General features: G+C 44.4%; 1 protein-coding gene across 2 annotated transcripts in view; it reads left to right on the top strand.

Annotated features, from left to right (window-relative positions):
- The first annotated feature begins 6,316 nt into the window (after positions 1-6,316).
- ephb1 (EPH receptor B1) overlaps positions 6,317-16,238 on the top strand; it is a 132,551-nt gene continuing 122,629 nt past the window's right edge. For both annotated transcript variants that reach the window (XM_086128719.1, XM_086128718.1), the window contains exon 1: positions 6,317-6,644. In XM_086128719.1, coding sequence (XP_085984845.1) covers positions 6,584-6,644 — 61 coding nt within the window. In that variant the 5' untranslated portion in view covers positions 6,317-6,583. The remainder of the gene's footprint in view (positions 6,645-16,238) is intronic.

Raw genomic sequence — 16,238 nt, 5'->3', positions numbered from 1 at the left:
TGTGTGTTTGTGTGGTGTTTCTTTAATTGCGGCAGCGGTGGTCGAGGGCAATATGTGATTTTTAAAAGCGGCGTATAGGCCAGATGCCGTGTATGTATTTTAATTCACCTTTATTGATAATAATTGGAATGAATGCAGCAATTTAAATTATAGTATGTATTCATTTTAAATTTGATGCACTGTATACTGTTTTTAAAACAGCGTTCAATATTTGATTTGATTTATAGTAACTCAAAACACAAACCTTAGAAATGAATACATGTATTTTAACAAACCCATTTTAGGAAAAAGATTAATAGATGCAACAAAAACTTAAGTGTTCTGTATATTATGCATCTGTGACTGGGGAGCGGTGGGCCTGATGTGGCACAAAATTGTGTTGTGATGCCCAAGACAGGCCCCCGAGAGCCCCTACCCAGCCTGTTTGAGATGTCTCCCTCTTCTAACATCCCTGAGCAACACTGAGGTGGTTACGGTTTGCAAATGCCTGCACTGCCACCTAGTGAAATGTTTGGACTATTACAGTTTACACCTCATGTTTAGGAATACGTCGACTGACAGATATGACGTTTCCGGAAAAGAGATGACGTACCCGGAACCAACTTTACTCTCCTCTGCTCACACAGGTGCGTGAGAAAGCAGATTCATTTGAATGACATGCCCAACAAAGATTTTGTAGTATAATGTTGAAATCTTTGAGTAAAGTGATTGTTGTGAAAACTTGCATAAAATGGATTGTTGTTAACCTGTTGTTGCGGTTCGGAATTTTTGATGCCATCTTTGAATGGGATGTTTTATGCAAGAGAACGTTTACACAAGTGTGGCTTGGAGGTATTGTCATAGGATGTGTTTGTTTGTTTTTTTGTAGTTCAGCAGTGGATAGTTTCTATTCGCATTTGAAATGTAAAAATAGGCAGACATATGAACGTGTCCTCATTATTACTATTATTATTTTTTCATCATACATCTGGTTGCCTCCCGAGTAGCGCTGAGGAAAAATTACGGCCCCCTCCATGGTTGAAGTTGCCCATCCTGACCTCGTGAAAATTGGACTGCACTATTCAATCCTGAGGACTAGAGAGCGCTGTGGCCTCACCAAAAGCCCACATCAAAAACTGTAGGCGTTTTTTGTGTGATGGCGGTCCTACTTTGTTGACTGCCGAGTCCATAGATTTATTTGCAGTCTAAATGATATATTATTACGTTAATTCTTTTTTTTTCTAAATTTAAATTATAATTAACTAGTAGGCGTTAGAATCAAGTGCCCCCATCTTATGTAGGTGATTCACATTTCAGTGTAGATAGATGATAGAATTTTCATTTATTCGTGTGGAATTTCCGCTGGGGCACCACGGTGCACGTAATAGGGCAGAGGTGCAGGGTTCGATTCCGGCTCTGGCCTTCCACTATGGATTTGGCATGTTCTCCCCGCAATGTGTGTTAGTGACATTTAGGATGTGTGAGCCTACGAGGGAGCGATTATACTCCAAGTATCACCTATTGATTTGCTGATCCAGGATTGCAGTTGCCTCCAAAAGGTCAGCGTTAATATCAGATGGTCCAGCCGTTTGTTTTGCTCTTGTGCTTGAATGGAGATCATTATCTTTGGAATAAATATGTATCGGTGCATTGGTGCGCCGTGGCCAGATATCATTTAACACATGCTGAAGCCATTGGGCAATGCTTTGGGATAATTGCTCCATCAAAAAACGAATCTAATGAAGAGATTATTTTCAATCTGAGTCGTGTGACGAACTGTAAAGTTCCACGTACAACTGCCTGCGTGGTTGTCTGAGATGAGGACTCTTTCCTTCCTCTCACTTCAGTTCCAGCAAGCGCCGGCCCCCACTGTGCGTTCATCGATCACATCCAAGTGTTGCTCTCGTTTCTATTCCCAATATGTTGGGCGCTGCTCACTCCGCTTATGACAGGGCATCAGTAAATGGCAGACAAAGGCCAGATGGATTTGACCCATATGCACCGTATGTATTGCGTATGCTCAAGGCTGCAAAAGCTCCACAACGTCGATGTGAGCTTTGCAGGGAGAGGTGGTGGTGGTTGGGGGGTGGGTGGGTAGGAAAGAGGGATGTTGTTGTCACAGTGTCCCTGTGAAAGCATCAAGGAGATGACAGAGTGGGATGGCCTGTCACTAGGAGCCAGCAGCAAGTGATGAGCTGTCAGTGTTAGCTTTGTTTCTACTCATTAACGAGTCCACCTCCAAAATGTACTTTATGAGAATCTCTGGTGGGCCCGCTCATGATAACATGGATTCAAAAATAACAATTTGCCTGGTGTCAAATGTTGGCATGGTCAAAGCCCTTTGTTTGCAGGAGGCACACGCTGAAATGCGAAAGGAGCACTACGCCATGCGGTTAATGGGAAACTTTTTTTTAAATGGCGTCGCTTGCAGAAACAAAGCGGGTGAAGCGACAAGAACCCTCAATAACCTCATGTGAGATTAGAGCAAATGACGGATTAATTATCAGTGTCACATCAGGAGTAAACTGCAAAGTTTTTAGTGAATGACAAGTGCCAAAATATACATCCATCCGTTTTCGGATTTGCTTACCCTCCACAAGGGTCGCAGGTGTGCTGGAGCCTATCCCAGCTGTCTTCGGGCAGTAGGCGGGGGACACCCTAAAACTAGTAAATCATACCTTGGGACAATTTTGAGTCTTCAATTAACCTGCCATGCAGGTTTTTGGAATGTGGGAGGAAACCGGAGTACCCGGAGAAAACCCACGCAGGCACAGGCTACAACCTTTAAACTGCACACAGGAAGGCTGGAGCTGGAATCGAACCCTGCACCTCTGCATTGTAAGGCAGCCGTGCTAACCTGTCGAGTACCGTGCCGCCCGTGACAAAATATCTAAAATTAAAATTGAAAAAAAGTTTTTTTTGTCACCCCATCAAAATGCTTTCTAGAAAGTGAAAACTAACTGAGTTCACATTTGATGGATTACTATTCTTGCCAAGTTCAATTCACATGCAGCAAACGTTTAAAATCTTTTAAATCTACAACAGCTTGGAAAAGCATATATGGACATTTCTTGTCCATTGCAAACAAATGTGGAAGTTCTAGTTTGAACAGCTGGGTTTGGAATATTTAAAATATGCTCCACGCATCCACCAGAATGAACTTATTTCCTGCAGCCTCTCTTGAGTCGTGACCCAAAAAAAGGCAAAGCACGGCGCACTGCTGAGTCCTGACCTTCTATTTGAGTAACATGGGACCACAGCAAATCTGTATTCATCCATGGCTCTCGACTCATACTGTCAATGGCCAGTGGCCAGACTCGTGAAGATGGATGAAGCCAATGTCCAGTAAAAACCAGGCCAGGCATCCCAACAGGCTTGGAACAGTAATGCACTCCTCTGCCACAAGGGTCCCTGCACGGTCTCTGGCTTTTCATTTTGATTTCTTGTATGAGAGCACTTGTGTGTGGTTGAGCCACAATTGGAACCATCTGTATTCCCTTTGCCTTGTTGGTGCATTTTTGTATTTTTTCTCACGCTGACATTTTGCTTGTTCATTGCGTGAATCATGCAATCTACACCATTAAAAAAATAATAAAAATTGGGGAATAAAGCTTCTCATTGAGGCGGCCCAGTGGTCCAGTGGTTAGTGGACAGCAAGTGACAAAATGGCCGACCCCTGCAATGGACAACGGGTGGATTTTGTAGAGAACATTTTTGACTTGACTTCCCCTTTAAGGTACATCACAAAACGACATTTATTGTGCGACATTTATATTTTCTATCCGAGTCTGACCGCAAATAACAGCTAGGTCAATGAGCGGCGGTCATGCAGAAGGAGAGGATGGCTGCCCGTTTAAGGTCAAGAGTGCATTGAACGTGAGGTCAGCTCACAAGATGCTGAGGGTGAATAAACACAAATACAACATATAATCACATTCGAGGCGCCAAATTCCCATTTTTAATAAACACCCTTGTCCTTTTTGTTCTGAATCCGTCCCGGAAGAAATTAAACCAGAGCAGGGAGGCCGCGTGCACTGTTGCGACTGAGCTCACTAAGTCCATGCGCTTGTTTTAGTGGGCGACAAACTGCACTGTTTGTGTTATTGCGTATGCACATCTGTCTGTGTCGTACATGAGGATGCGTGAACGGAAGCGACGTTATTGTTCTTACCTTCTGCGTGCTCTTCTTTTCTCTTCGCCCCCTGGGGCGTGGACAGCAAACAGGAACAGATTGCTGTGTGCTGCTCCTGTTGGCGATGACACGGGGATGTCATGATGACTACTGGTTTCGGACAAAATAAGGCCAGATGGCTATTACGGGGCAATGTCAAAAACAGCACAAAGTGGCCAAGCTGTGATCTGTCATGTTGCACACTGCACAATATCATCTCTATACACCGGTGGAGGGAAGTAAAAAAAAAAAAAAAAGTACACATACTTTGGTATAGTAGTTTGAGAAGCCACAGGTAAAAATACATCTCACAACAACACATCCTGCAGACCAGGAGACGTGTTTGTGTTCTGGATTACATGACGACAAAGGCCACCTTTTTGTGGTACCCTGGTACTCTGTCCCTGCAGGGGGGGAAAAGTCAATTAAATGCACCGTCTGTACAGTCGTGCATGCTTACAAAAAAAAAGTGAAAAAGGGGCGAAGAGGTGGAAATAATGTTCAGTGGCTGTTTAATATCATTTGGAGGAGCGGTTTAATTTACCAAAGCTATTAAGGGGCATTCTGGGAACATGGGAAATTTATGCAAGAGTAAGTGGGCGACTTCATAATTGGAAATCTGTAAAACAAGGTGGAAATGGGGGGTGAACGCATTATACAGTCATTGTGGAATGAAAATAAAATACTACACACTATCTGCCATGTACTTCATTCCTTCACTCCATCATCACACATTCAGAATTAATGACAACAATTATTCACACAGTCAAGAGCTCTGGGTTCCAATATTGACTCATATGTAGGGTTTACATGTTCTTCCTGTGACTGTGTGGGGTTCCTCCCGATACAACAGCCACCGATGTATCAGCACTGTATCAAACATAATAATAATAACCAAATCTTTTCTATTGATTGCTCCCTTCACTTCACTTTGCATACAGAAGCAGTAGTTTCATTCCCTCTATTTTTGTTTGTGCTATTTGAAACTTTGTCGTGCAATTTTACGGTATTTTAAAGATTGTAATAATCGTGCTATCTATTGTAATGTGTTGAAGTGCTACTAATTGGGGGAAAAAAAGTTTTAGAACCATTTATAAATACAATACAATACAATACATGCTGATTTATATAGCGCTTTCACAACAGCGGCAGCTGTAACAAAGCGCTTAACAAAACAGTTAACATCAAGTAAAATAATAAACACAACACATAACATAAAACTCGGACAGTCGTGCAGTCCTAACCACTTTTCCGTCACACGCTTTGTTGTTTGAAGCAGTTTGAGATGAAAGAGGACAGAATCAAAGTGTCCTTTAACAGTGGATCAGAGACGTCATGCTCAAAATGTGCACACGTCGGCTACAAGCTAAGTTTCAAAGTCAACAAGAAGCTGTAGCATCCATTGACGAAAAAAGAGATCGGTTCACTTCTCCTGTCCCATGGAAATCCATTTCAATTCCAAGCGGTGACTCTCGGTTCCAAATACGCATCGGCGCTCTGCGCCAACGCTCCTCTCTCCTCAACTTCAGCAGCCATCCATCCAGCCGCACCAATGCCGACTGTCCCACAGCGCCGACATATCCACTGAACAAAACGGGGTTGTGAAAAATGCTGCCCATTACAGGCGCAAAAACCACAAGCGCCCCAGGTCTGTCCAGCTCAATGGCGCCAACATTCCTCCCAATCAAAATCTGTGCTGGTACAGGCGTGCTGCCGAGAAGGCGCAACCACCAAGCACAGATACTTCTCCTTTGACGAATGTCGTGGCCAAAAAACGCTGAAAACAGTCCATATCAGGTCCACACGATGAAACAACAAACATGTGACAAAACAAAAGACAAAAACACCAAAAAAGAACAAAAAAGCAAGGCTCTTGAAGAGCACTTGCCGAAGGCTGCCTACTCGGGCGCCATCTTGAAGAAAAAAATAAATAAATAAATAAGGAGATATACGGTACTCAGGAGTGGTGATTAGTGGATGTAGTAGCAAAAAATATCCACCTGAGGGTGCTACTTCCTTTCAGGTCAACGGAAACGGCTTCGAGCGGGTCAAAGAAGTTTGGTGTTTTGACAGCACCGGGTGGGCGGAGCCATACTTTTGATTGGGCAGCGAGTTCAGGTCGCCGCTGTTGATTGGTTTACAGAGCGCAGAGCAGCGCTTTGAGTAGGCAATGTGGGGTCTCCGTTCGCTTCCCCGGCGTGTCCCTCACCCCACTTTCCCCTCACTCGCAGCCGGCTGCCTGCTCCACCTGAAACACTTGTCCACAGCGTGCTTGTGACACACTTTGATTACTACGCCTTGAAATGTGACTCACGACACTGTGGCTATCTGCTGGAGTACCCGCTGTTGATAAACAAAGGATCCCTTGAAGGCGCACCCCACAGGAGTGTTTGCAATTTGGGTGGACAAGCTGCGGAGAGTCAACATTTTGCCATGAGCGTGGATTTGTTTGCGCTCTTTGGCGTGATGCTCATCACTTGTTCAGCGATGGAAGGTAAGCAAACAAACACAAACAACAGATGTTTATACTAGTGGTGTCCGTGGGGACACTTCTATTTGACACTTTGGGAATGTTTGTGTTTGCAAAGTGCTGCTGCACTTTGACGCAGGAGATGCTTGTATGTTATCCACGTGGATCACAGCAGCTTCGTTTTAGTGTATGCTTGAAATGTTCTTTCAATGCATTTCTGTTGCTCATGAGTGCCCTTAAACACCTGCGTCTTGCCACTCTGTAGTGTACTTTGTCACCTGTGAAATCACCTGCTTTCATAGGGATGGCCACCTTTTCCGTAAGAATGTTAGAATTGCTGGTATTTTTCTGAAATCCTGACTGCATCATAATTTATCATTGCTGAAAAGGTTTCAAAGAGATGTCTCGCTCGTACTCCAATATTTGGGGAACCCCCCCCCCCCCGCCCCCCCCCCCCCCCAAACAGTTACCTACCCTAACAAATAGGTAGGGGGGCCTTTTCATTTCATTTGACCATATGATAAATACTAAAACTATGCACTATTAATAGAAAACTACCGTGTTCAAGTGGATAGCACACCTTCCCCACAATTCTGTAGTTAGGAGTTTGAATCCTGTGTATCGTTTGCATGATCTCACCAATTCATGTTAGGTTCATAGACCATCCTAAATTGTTCATAGGTGTGAATGTTAGTGTGGAAAGTTTGTCAATATGTGCCCTATGATTGGCTGTGACCGATCTGGGGTGCACCCTGACGCTCGCTCAATGTCAGCTGGAATAGGATGCAACATTGAAGATGGATGGCATATATTCACGGGTGTGCATCTCTCCAATAAAAAGATTTGAAATCGATCTTGATGTATGGGGTTGTGATCCTCTGAAGTTTTGTTTAAGTGTGCTCTGTTAGGCCGTTTCAAATGCTATCACAAGCCCATTAAAAGCCCACGGGCCGTACGTTCCCCATCACCGCTCACTATCATAACAATCGACAATGCAGTCTGTCTTTACATCTCGGCCACCCTCTTTTATTTCTCTCACTCTCACACACCCACACGCACTCTTATCTGCGCAAGAAGCCATAGTGTTGCCATAAGAAGCTAATGTGTCCTCTCTTCAATGTGTTTTTCATTTCCGCTCCGGGACCCATTGGGACACTCTGCCGTGGTCAGACATCCACAGTATCTCCTCTCAATTTTATCGCGCACTTTCCCTTTCATTTTGAAGTCAAAATAAGAATTTATCATGCAGCAAGACGAATAATGACCTGATCCCAACAGTCTAATTCTTTCCACTGCGGCTTCTGTGTCTGCGCTCGCCAACTTTGCATGCAGTTGAGGAAGCGACGGGTCAGTTATGCTATTCAGATTAGTGCAGGCTGTGCAAAAAGGGGTTGCGTGTTGTCTATTTGAAAAGATGGTGAGGTTGGGAAACGGATGCGGAGGGACGGGGCTCCCGGGGTTACCCCGGTAACAAGGATGAAAGCTATTTCCTTGTTTGGGTCGCTAATTGAAACGAGCTTGTTCCACAGGCAGGTTCAAATCTGATCTGAACTCCAATCTGTTGCTCTTTTCATCTTTTTCTTTTTTAATGTGTGCCTGCATCTGCGTGTGGGCGTAGCATTGAAAAGTTATATGATCACTCGCACTAATCTATTGGGCCTTAAACTGACTACTCTGCACACATTTCTAAATTTCACTTTGAGAATTTTAATTAACCCTATTCAATCCCTATTGGGTGGCATTCATACAAAAGTGGGAAGAACAAAAAAACTGCAGTGGCGTATCCTCCTTATTCGTCTCATTGGTGCCTTTCCCTCTCCCACTCAGTCACCCCCAATTTCCTCACCCCCCCCCCCCCCACTCCCCAACCCCCACGTGGTGTGGTTCTCGCCTGACACGGTCGTAATTCTCCATTGCTTGTTTCTGTTTGCCCTTAAACCAATTAGGCTTAAATAAACCTGCCCATTTAACGACCTGGAACCAAAGGCTTGGGGGAGGGACCAGGGATTTGGTACAGCGGTAGACTGGGTATGGAAAGTGAGACAAGCGAGGGGCTGGCGGGAAGAGGGCGGGGGTCATGGGAGTTTCAGAAAGGCTGTATGCGTGTTTGACAAACAAGCAGAAATTGAGCAAGACTGTTTATATAATTACGGGATCTCTCTTATCCGACATCAGTGGCGAAGCTAAGATGCAGATTTACTTGGATAGCAGAACGTTTAGTAATGAGCCGCAACCGGTCCCTCGGAATGATGTGTTACGAACGGAAGTGCCTTTTACGGAGGTCTGCGTCGGTGTGGCTTAACTTACCATAACTGATTCCAAGTTGGCTCTCTCTAGACGGCAACATACTTTTGTGTGTGAGATACATATCATGACAAATGTAGTTATGGTCAGGTGATCCACCAGGTCAATTCATCAAAAGGTCAAGTGAGCAGATTTGGAATCCCTGTTGAATCCCCTTTTCCAACAATACCTGTTTTGTTAAGTTTGACCGAATAGTTCTTAAGATATAAGTGTTCAAAGGAAGGCGGCCACGCCCCTGTTGCCGACAATTTCAAAATTCGGAGGGTCGTAGCTCCCGAAATCCCTGCTCCGATTGACCTAAAATATTAGATTTTGTGTTGTTCTGTCATTATCAACAAGTGCGGCAAATTTCATTCAAATCCAAATCCACTCGTCAATGAATGACCCTGACGTTGTAATCAGGCAAGAAATGTGGAAGGAAAAGCTAAATGTCTACAATTCGCTTTCAATTTGAGGATTTCATTGTGAACATTTGAGACTTTTCACATGAGTGGTGTGGATTTTCAGGAATGTGGGAATTATTGGGATGTGGAAAATAGTTGCCCAGATGTCCTGAATGTCGTTAATATATTGAAGCTGGATTGGTTTGAATTGGTGGACGAACCATCGAATCCTTCATTCTCTAAATCCTGCTTTATGTATGAATTCACTACCTGTGTAAAAAAAACAACAAAAAAAAATCTGACCCGTTGAGCTGTATCCATGAGAGCACCGGGATGAGTCCTTCGTTACCAGACTAAATTGAAGTTCAGCATCTCACTGAACTGTTCTTTCCGCTTCAGGTGGTATCGCTCAAAAGACACACATTTTATTTTCCCCGCAGGCGTCACTGCTGTGACCACCTCATGCAGAATTCCATTTTCCTCCCGTTTTGTACCGCTGCGTGCCTCACGTACAGTTATTTGCCTGCCATTACGGTGAGCAGGGGCAGCCGACGTGGCCTCGTTCCGTAATGGAACCTTATTTTGCTCAAAGTGAAAAGACCGCCAGTGTTCCGCTGCGCTCAGGCGGCCTTGCGGGCCTTGGCAAAGCCCGGCGCCGACCCCCCTGCTTGCTTTCTTGTGTACCTGCGGCATTCTAAATGTGATGGCCTTTGTGTAAAAAGTACTGCCCTCATATGCGGGTGCTGGGAGCCTGCGCTAATGGCGTGAGTGCAGATTGGTTTCATCACAGTATCATTTTTCACTTTAAAAAAAAAATCTGCAGCATTGACGTGAACTGTAACTCCTCACTCACCCTGGTGGTTTGTGCAACACTTCAAAACGCTGCATGCATATGCACGCGCACACGCACACACGGGACCCCTAGCAGCTCACTTTACCCCAGAGATATCCGAGCCCCTCGGAAGGCCAGATGGCGGATGCTAGTTGGGTGTGCGTGTGTTTGTGCATACGTGTGGGTGAAATTTTTATTTCTTTCTGTTTTGTAACAATCTGTGTATTGTTTCCGTGCTCATTTCAAGGGACTGTGGAAAGCATGACAGCGGTATCGGCGCGCTGTACTTACTCAAGTGATTTATGATCCAAGAAATACGGTTTGGTTCTTTTCAACAGGCTTTTATTTGTTTATTTTTTAAAAATCAAACATGGGTCAGTGTCTTAAAATATTGACAAATACAGTACCGTATGCCTTGATTTGGTAACCGGATGTTGAATAGTCAACTCAACTTTGTGCACAAATAATTATAAATGGCGCAGAATAATAATGGATCTGCAGTATTGTACTGAAATGCTTTACAGTTGGGTTCACTTCCATTTGTCACTGTCTGTCAGTACGTAATAATTGAACCACACTCAAAAGTTTTTCAGGATTTAAAGATGGATACCATGCAGTCCTTCGAATGGTCGACAGAGAATCATCATTTCTGCGGGATACAAAGATAGGTCAGGTATGAAGGGTTTTACCATTTCAAACTGTACCCCGCCCGGCAAATGAACCGCAACTTTGCCATGTTTTTGTGTCCTGCGGCAATCCAGTTCCAGACTACAATTGATACGATCCGCTCTTTGTGGCGGACTTTGTTCCTGTTGCTTTTCCGGTGTCCTCCACACGTTCCTACCTCTCGAGATTGGCCGCAGCGATGCCATCAGGTTTTAGTTGCCTTCCCTCATGTTGCTCCGACCTTATCGTGGCAGCTGGCTTAGAGTGTGTATAGGGTCTAAATCCTGATCAATCCAATCCCCGGAATGAGTAAGACTCGCTGCATCACCAACCGCCGAGACATATTGCCGCACAGGAGCGAGCGGCAGAGTGTTGGGGGGGGGGGGTATAGCCTCAAACTGTGCGAGTCATCTGTTTCCCGGTAAACCCACGGGAGCACAACCCAAGCACGAACCCCCCCCCCCCCCCCCCAAGGACACGCCTGTCAATTCTATTTGATGCGTACCCAACCTGGAGAGAGAACCTCTCAGAGATGCACTTGCTGGCAAACGGCGGCGCGAACAATTGATTTGACGCACCGACCCGTCTTCTCAGACGAATGCCAGTTAGGCGACCGTTCCCCCCCCCCCCCCCCCTGCCCCCCCCAGACAGCAAGGAAAGCCACACGTTGTGCAGAGAGTCGAGAGGATAAGGCCTTATCAGTTTTCTTTTCTAATTGTTCGTGAAGTGCGGCTGATGCTAAGAGCCATGGATGCGGCCCAATCTCTGTAAGCCGCTTGTGATCAATATCGTATATAATACTAAATTTTATTTGGCCGCCCTTCCTGGAACTGTATAATCTTCTATCTATTGACTTTTTTTTTTACCAACTCCATTTTGCTCATTCTGGAGCCACACACAAGACATCCTTCTGGGCTGGTACCTCCCTGGGAGGTTTTGGGTTTTACCTAACCTAACCTTAACCATCCTGCCAACTATATATATATATATATTTTACTTGTTAAACTGATGATATGATGTTGCAATTAAGACTGCAGTACACGAGGTTGGAAGGGAAGTTGTCAGTTGTCAGTTCCGGTGACCAGCTGATGGAAAAGAAAAATAGGAGTTGTGAAGCAAGGAGCTTCCGGAGGATTTGTGTCAGGGTCAGAATCGCTTGTAAACTGCAATGCTCGAGTTTAAGGGATAAAATGTTGGATGACATAGGGTAGGCCGACAAACCAGAGGGCGGGGCCACAAAATTTGAAAAGAAGACAACATGTTGGAGGTCTTTGGTTTTCGACGATGTTCCGTTCCTATGGCGACGACGTAACCTCCAAGGAACGATGTTAGACTTCCAGGTCAGCACGTAGAAAGTAACATGAAGAAAGCCGAGTGATGGAGAATAAAGCAGTGTGCATTTGAAATCACGCGACCATCTCCTAGAGCGCAAAAAAATTAAACGACACAATCACAATAGGGCTGAAATGATGGTCATAGGTGCAAGCCGTCGCACTTCTGATTAAATCAGCCGCGTCTCTCCTGCAGTCTTAGACCCACACACTTGCGACGTGGCCTCATATTCATTTCTTTGACGCATACCCTCACCCCCCCTTGCCTTGTTTATATCCAATACTGATTTATACTTGTTGGACCTCAAAAGGGAGACGAGCCCCTGCCGATGTAATTGGGCTACATAAGCACACACTTGCAGCTGCGACTCTTCACAGACACACACACACACACACACAGATTGCTGCGATTTTGTACAGAGGAAATGAGCAGAGACAGACCGAAGGACCTGCAGCCTGAGGCTTGTGTCATTATTAATGAGTAAGTGCCTGCGTAGTCCCCCCCCCCCCCCCCCCCCCATCCCAGCTTCGGGACATGTGGACCTATTTCACCATTCACCTGGCCCTCTCCTCAACATAAATATAATCTCTTGGTAACTGCGAGGGATCGTAGCAAAAGTGGGCCGAGCATAGGGAAATTGTCCTCATATGTGTGCGAATGCGTGGGGGGCGTATCGTGTAGTGTCCACTCGCTGCAAAATGGAATGCTAGCTTGTGAGAGGAAAACTCAAGGGCCAACTAAGTAGTTGGCTTCGGTGCGAGGCCTTTTTTTTTTTTTTGTAATTCATTTATTTTAACCTTCATAACAGCGTCACCGATAACTGCCAGGCCTGCTGTCCACTTCTCGAGCCGGATAAGAGGATGCTCTGTTTTGGAGGTGATTAACTATTGATTTTAAGTGGAGTGTGATAGGGAAATGGGTGCCAGCATCTTGATTTATTAACGGTTGCTAGGCTGACACCTAGAAAGTGCGACAGATCTGTCCAGATAAACTTTTTCCCGATAAGTAGCAAAATATTGTTGATCTTTTATTTATTTATTTAAAAATCTGATGTTCATTTACAGCAGGGGTGTCAAACTCATTTTTGTCGCGGGCCACATTACAAGGACCGTTTCCCTTGGAGGGCCGTGATGACTGAAACTATATCAAGAAGTCAATAAAAATGTTTTGTTCAATTCTTGTTTTAGTAACTGTATGGAGGGGTTTGGTAACAAGAAAATGGTTGCAATATGTCACCGATTTATTACATGTGAAAATTTGGTCCAGATTTTAGAAAACATCATGGAAGTTGTTATATTTGACTTGCTTTCGCGGGCCACTTAAAATGATGCGGCGGGCCACATCTGGTCCTCGGGCCTTGTGTTTCACACCTGTGATTTACAGTATGAGGATGATGCTGTTGACAGTGTCAATAATTTTAATAAACGTTTTAATTGATTTTGTTGTTGCTGGGGGAGATTTTTTTTAATCCAATTGACTGTTCGTGGGCTTGCTAGTATATAATTGCACTCGATCAACTTGATGATGATGTCATCGTATCTGCCTCGGTGTGAAACCGACTTCGAGGATGTATGACTACGGAATTGGAGTAGATGCCAGCCACATATGCATCCGTGTCACCCATTTTCCCGGCTTTCCCAGCCGCTCTGGAACTAGCGAAGCAGTAGTAGGTTTTGTGTTTTAATTGTTAGCGACGGCATCCATATTCTTGAGGACAGTCGTTTTGGGGGGCCCATTTGCAAACTTGCAGCATAACTCAAGGTCACAATCTTGTTTCTAAAACTTCACATATCGACCCAGGTTAAACCTTGCATTCTTTTAAGTCGGTCTTCCTTGCTGTGTCGTCCTCTACGATATGCCCTTCATTATGTTCAAGGCAAGAAAGAGGACAAGGATTAGGATGCCTTTGAGGGGGGACAAAGCGAGAGAAGGAGGACAGACTCGTATCTGCTTACAATCTCCCCCCTGCTAATGAGGAGAGCCCGCTGACTCTGGCCGCTAAGCTTTGAACACAGCCCGCAACGGAGAGTGCATCAGCCCGCATGCATCTGGGAGGTCATCGCCTTGGATAGCTGCAGGGAATGTGATTTGCAGTATTATTATTATTATTATTATTTATTTATTTTTACTCATCTCATCAGCAGCGAATCACGTTGAGAGCCACATTTGCTTTAGTGTGAAAACTGCCGTCACTTGACGATGCAACTGCTGTTTTTATTTTTTCAGAAATATATTGTAAGTCTCGCTGAACGTGCTCCTGGGATTTTTAAGACGTACAGTATGCTGAAAAATTAGCTTCCTTTCATATCACAACAGAGGATTACATTTTCTCAACTGAGTGAACAAATAATTTGCTACGATAGCACTGCTAATTCAGTCACAAAGGTCAGCAATGAGTAGCCAGCAGCTATTTTTAACCTCAAACTCCGTTTCAACTTTTTTTTCTTTCTTATCTTTTCATGTAGTGTTATTCAGATCAGGCGTGTTGGATCGACTATTTTCACGCAAATACTTTTATTTTGTCTGTGGAATGAAGAATAACCACTTTTTTAAAAAATAAATGAGATAAATAAATGTACAAGTTGTAGTTTCGGTCTGTTGTTGAAGTCTTGACCTTAGTATGGTCGTTTTTGTTTAGTGTGCCCCTCACTGGCCAGATACGGCTACTGCATTTAGAGGTGTGCTCTCCTTGATGGGGTAAAGGGTTAAAAGCAAGATGGCTGCCTTAAATCAGGTGTGTTTACTGCAACGGGCTCGGTATGCAAGCAGTTCTCTCGGTTAGATGAGGTTTTCCAAAGCATTATTTGGAAGCATTGTTGCCACTCTCCATTATTTCAAGCTTGAAAGATCAGGATAGTTTATTCATCAACTTGACTCCCTATCCAACAGCCACAACTTGACTCGTGACCTCCTCGACTGAACAAACAAATGATGAGTGAATTCATTGACGCACCGTTGAGCCCTTTGACATATGGACATCAAGATTGGGGGGGGGGGGATACCACAAACTTTGGGCTGTTTTCAATAGTTTTCAGTTGGTGCACCCCACAGCAATGCATTTTTATGTAGTTTGCAGACATATACTGTACAAAAAAAAAGGGGGGGGGACATTCTTATTCGTACAAGATGGGGAACATGAGCTCGTCGAAGCAATTGACCTACTGAAGATCCGGCCCCAATTAAAACGGCACCATCTGTTCATTCTCAAAAATCTTGGGTCATACTTTGTGAACCAGCAAGTAGTCTGCCAAACCAATAATGACCTCACAAATAAATATAAATGTAATCTTCTCAAAAATGGTTTCATTTTGACTTTCCATTGCCTCTTGACCACGACTGAGTTATCTCATTCGATTGTGTAGGTGTGACTAATGAGTCCTGAGAATGTAATTCGCCTTCTGCCAGACCATAATAAAAGCTTCGACTCTGCCTCGTAATCTACTAAACGCAGTAATTACCAGCACATCTGACACGATCTATCAAATCACACGCGAGGTTTTTAGAGGTCCATTGAGCAGTATAAAATTCTATCCAAAAGGGTTCCCCCCTTACTCCCCGTGGCTTTTTTTCTACGTCGTCGCCATCTCCTGCCTCCTCATATTTAAAGCTTTGCGCTTTTTGATGTGAGCTTCACACTCTATTAGATAGCCAGCCATCAGATTGACAGCAACGTCTGCATGCAGTCGGGCCCCGTTGTGTGGGAGTTTGGGAGTCGTCAAATCACGAGACATATCAAAATGTCACTGCTGCACTCGGCCGTATTATAGCGCACTTAAGCACAGCCATGGATTTGAACAACGTGCACGGGATTGTTGATGATTTCCTCCGGGCTCACCAACGTATACCCTCTCATGGAGGAAATGCAATTATTTGCTTCACTAGATAGCATCACGCGACATGCTTTCATGTTTCTCCTGTTCAGTGTATTATGTGGATCCATACAATATATCAGCTGAAATTATTTTACAAGGGTCACAAAAAACAAACAAAAAACCCCACAAAAAAAAACCCCTCTTGTCTGGTTGTGAGTACAATAATGCCACCCCGAAGATATTTTGCAATAGTGTGGATGGATGCAGCTAAATCCCATCGCTATCTTAG

Source organism: Hippocampus guttulatus, chromosome 14 (genome assembly GCF_054856545.1).
Source record: "Hippocampus guttulatus isolate MCC_2025c chromosome 14, RoL_Hgut_1.0, whole genome shotgun sequence".
NCBI lineage: Eukaryota > Metazoa > Chordata > Actinopteri > Syngnathiformes > Syngnathidae > Hippocampus > Hippocampus guttulatus.
Note: the sequence above shows the minus strand (reverse complement) of the source record. Positions and strands in the feature narration are given on the sequence as shown.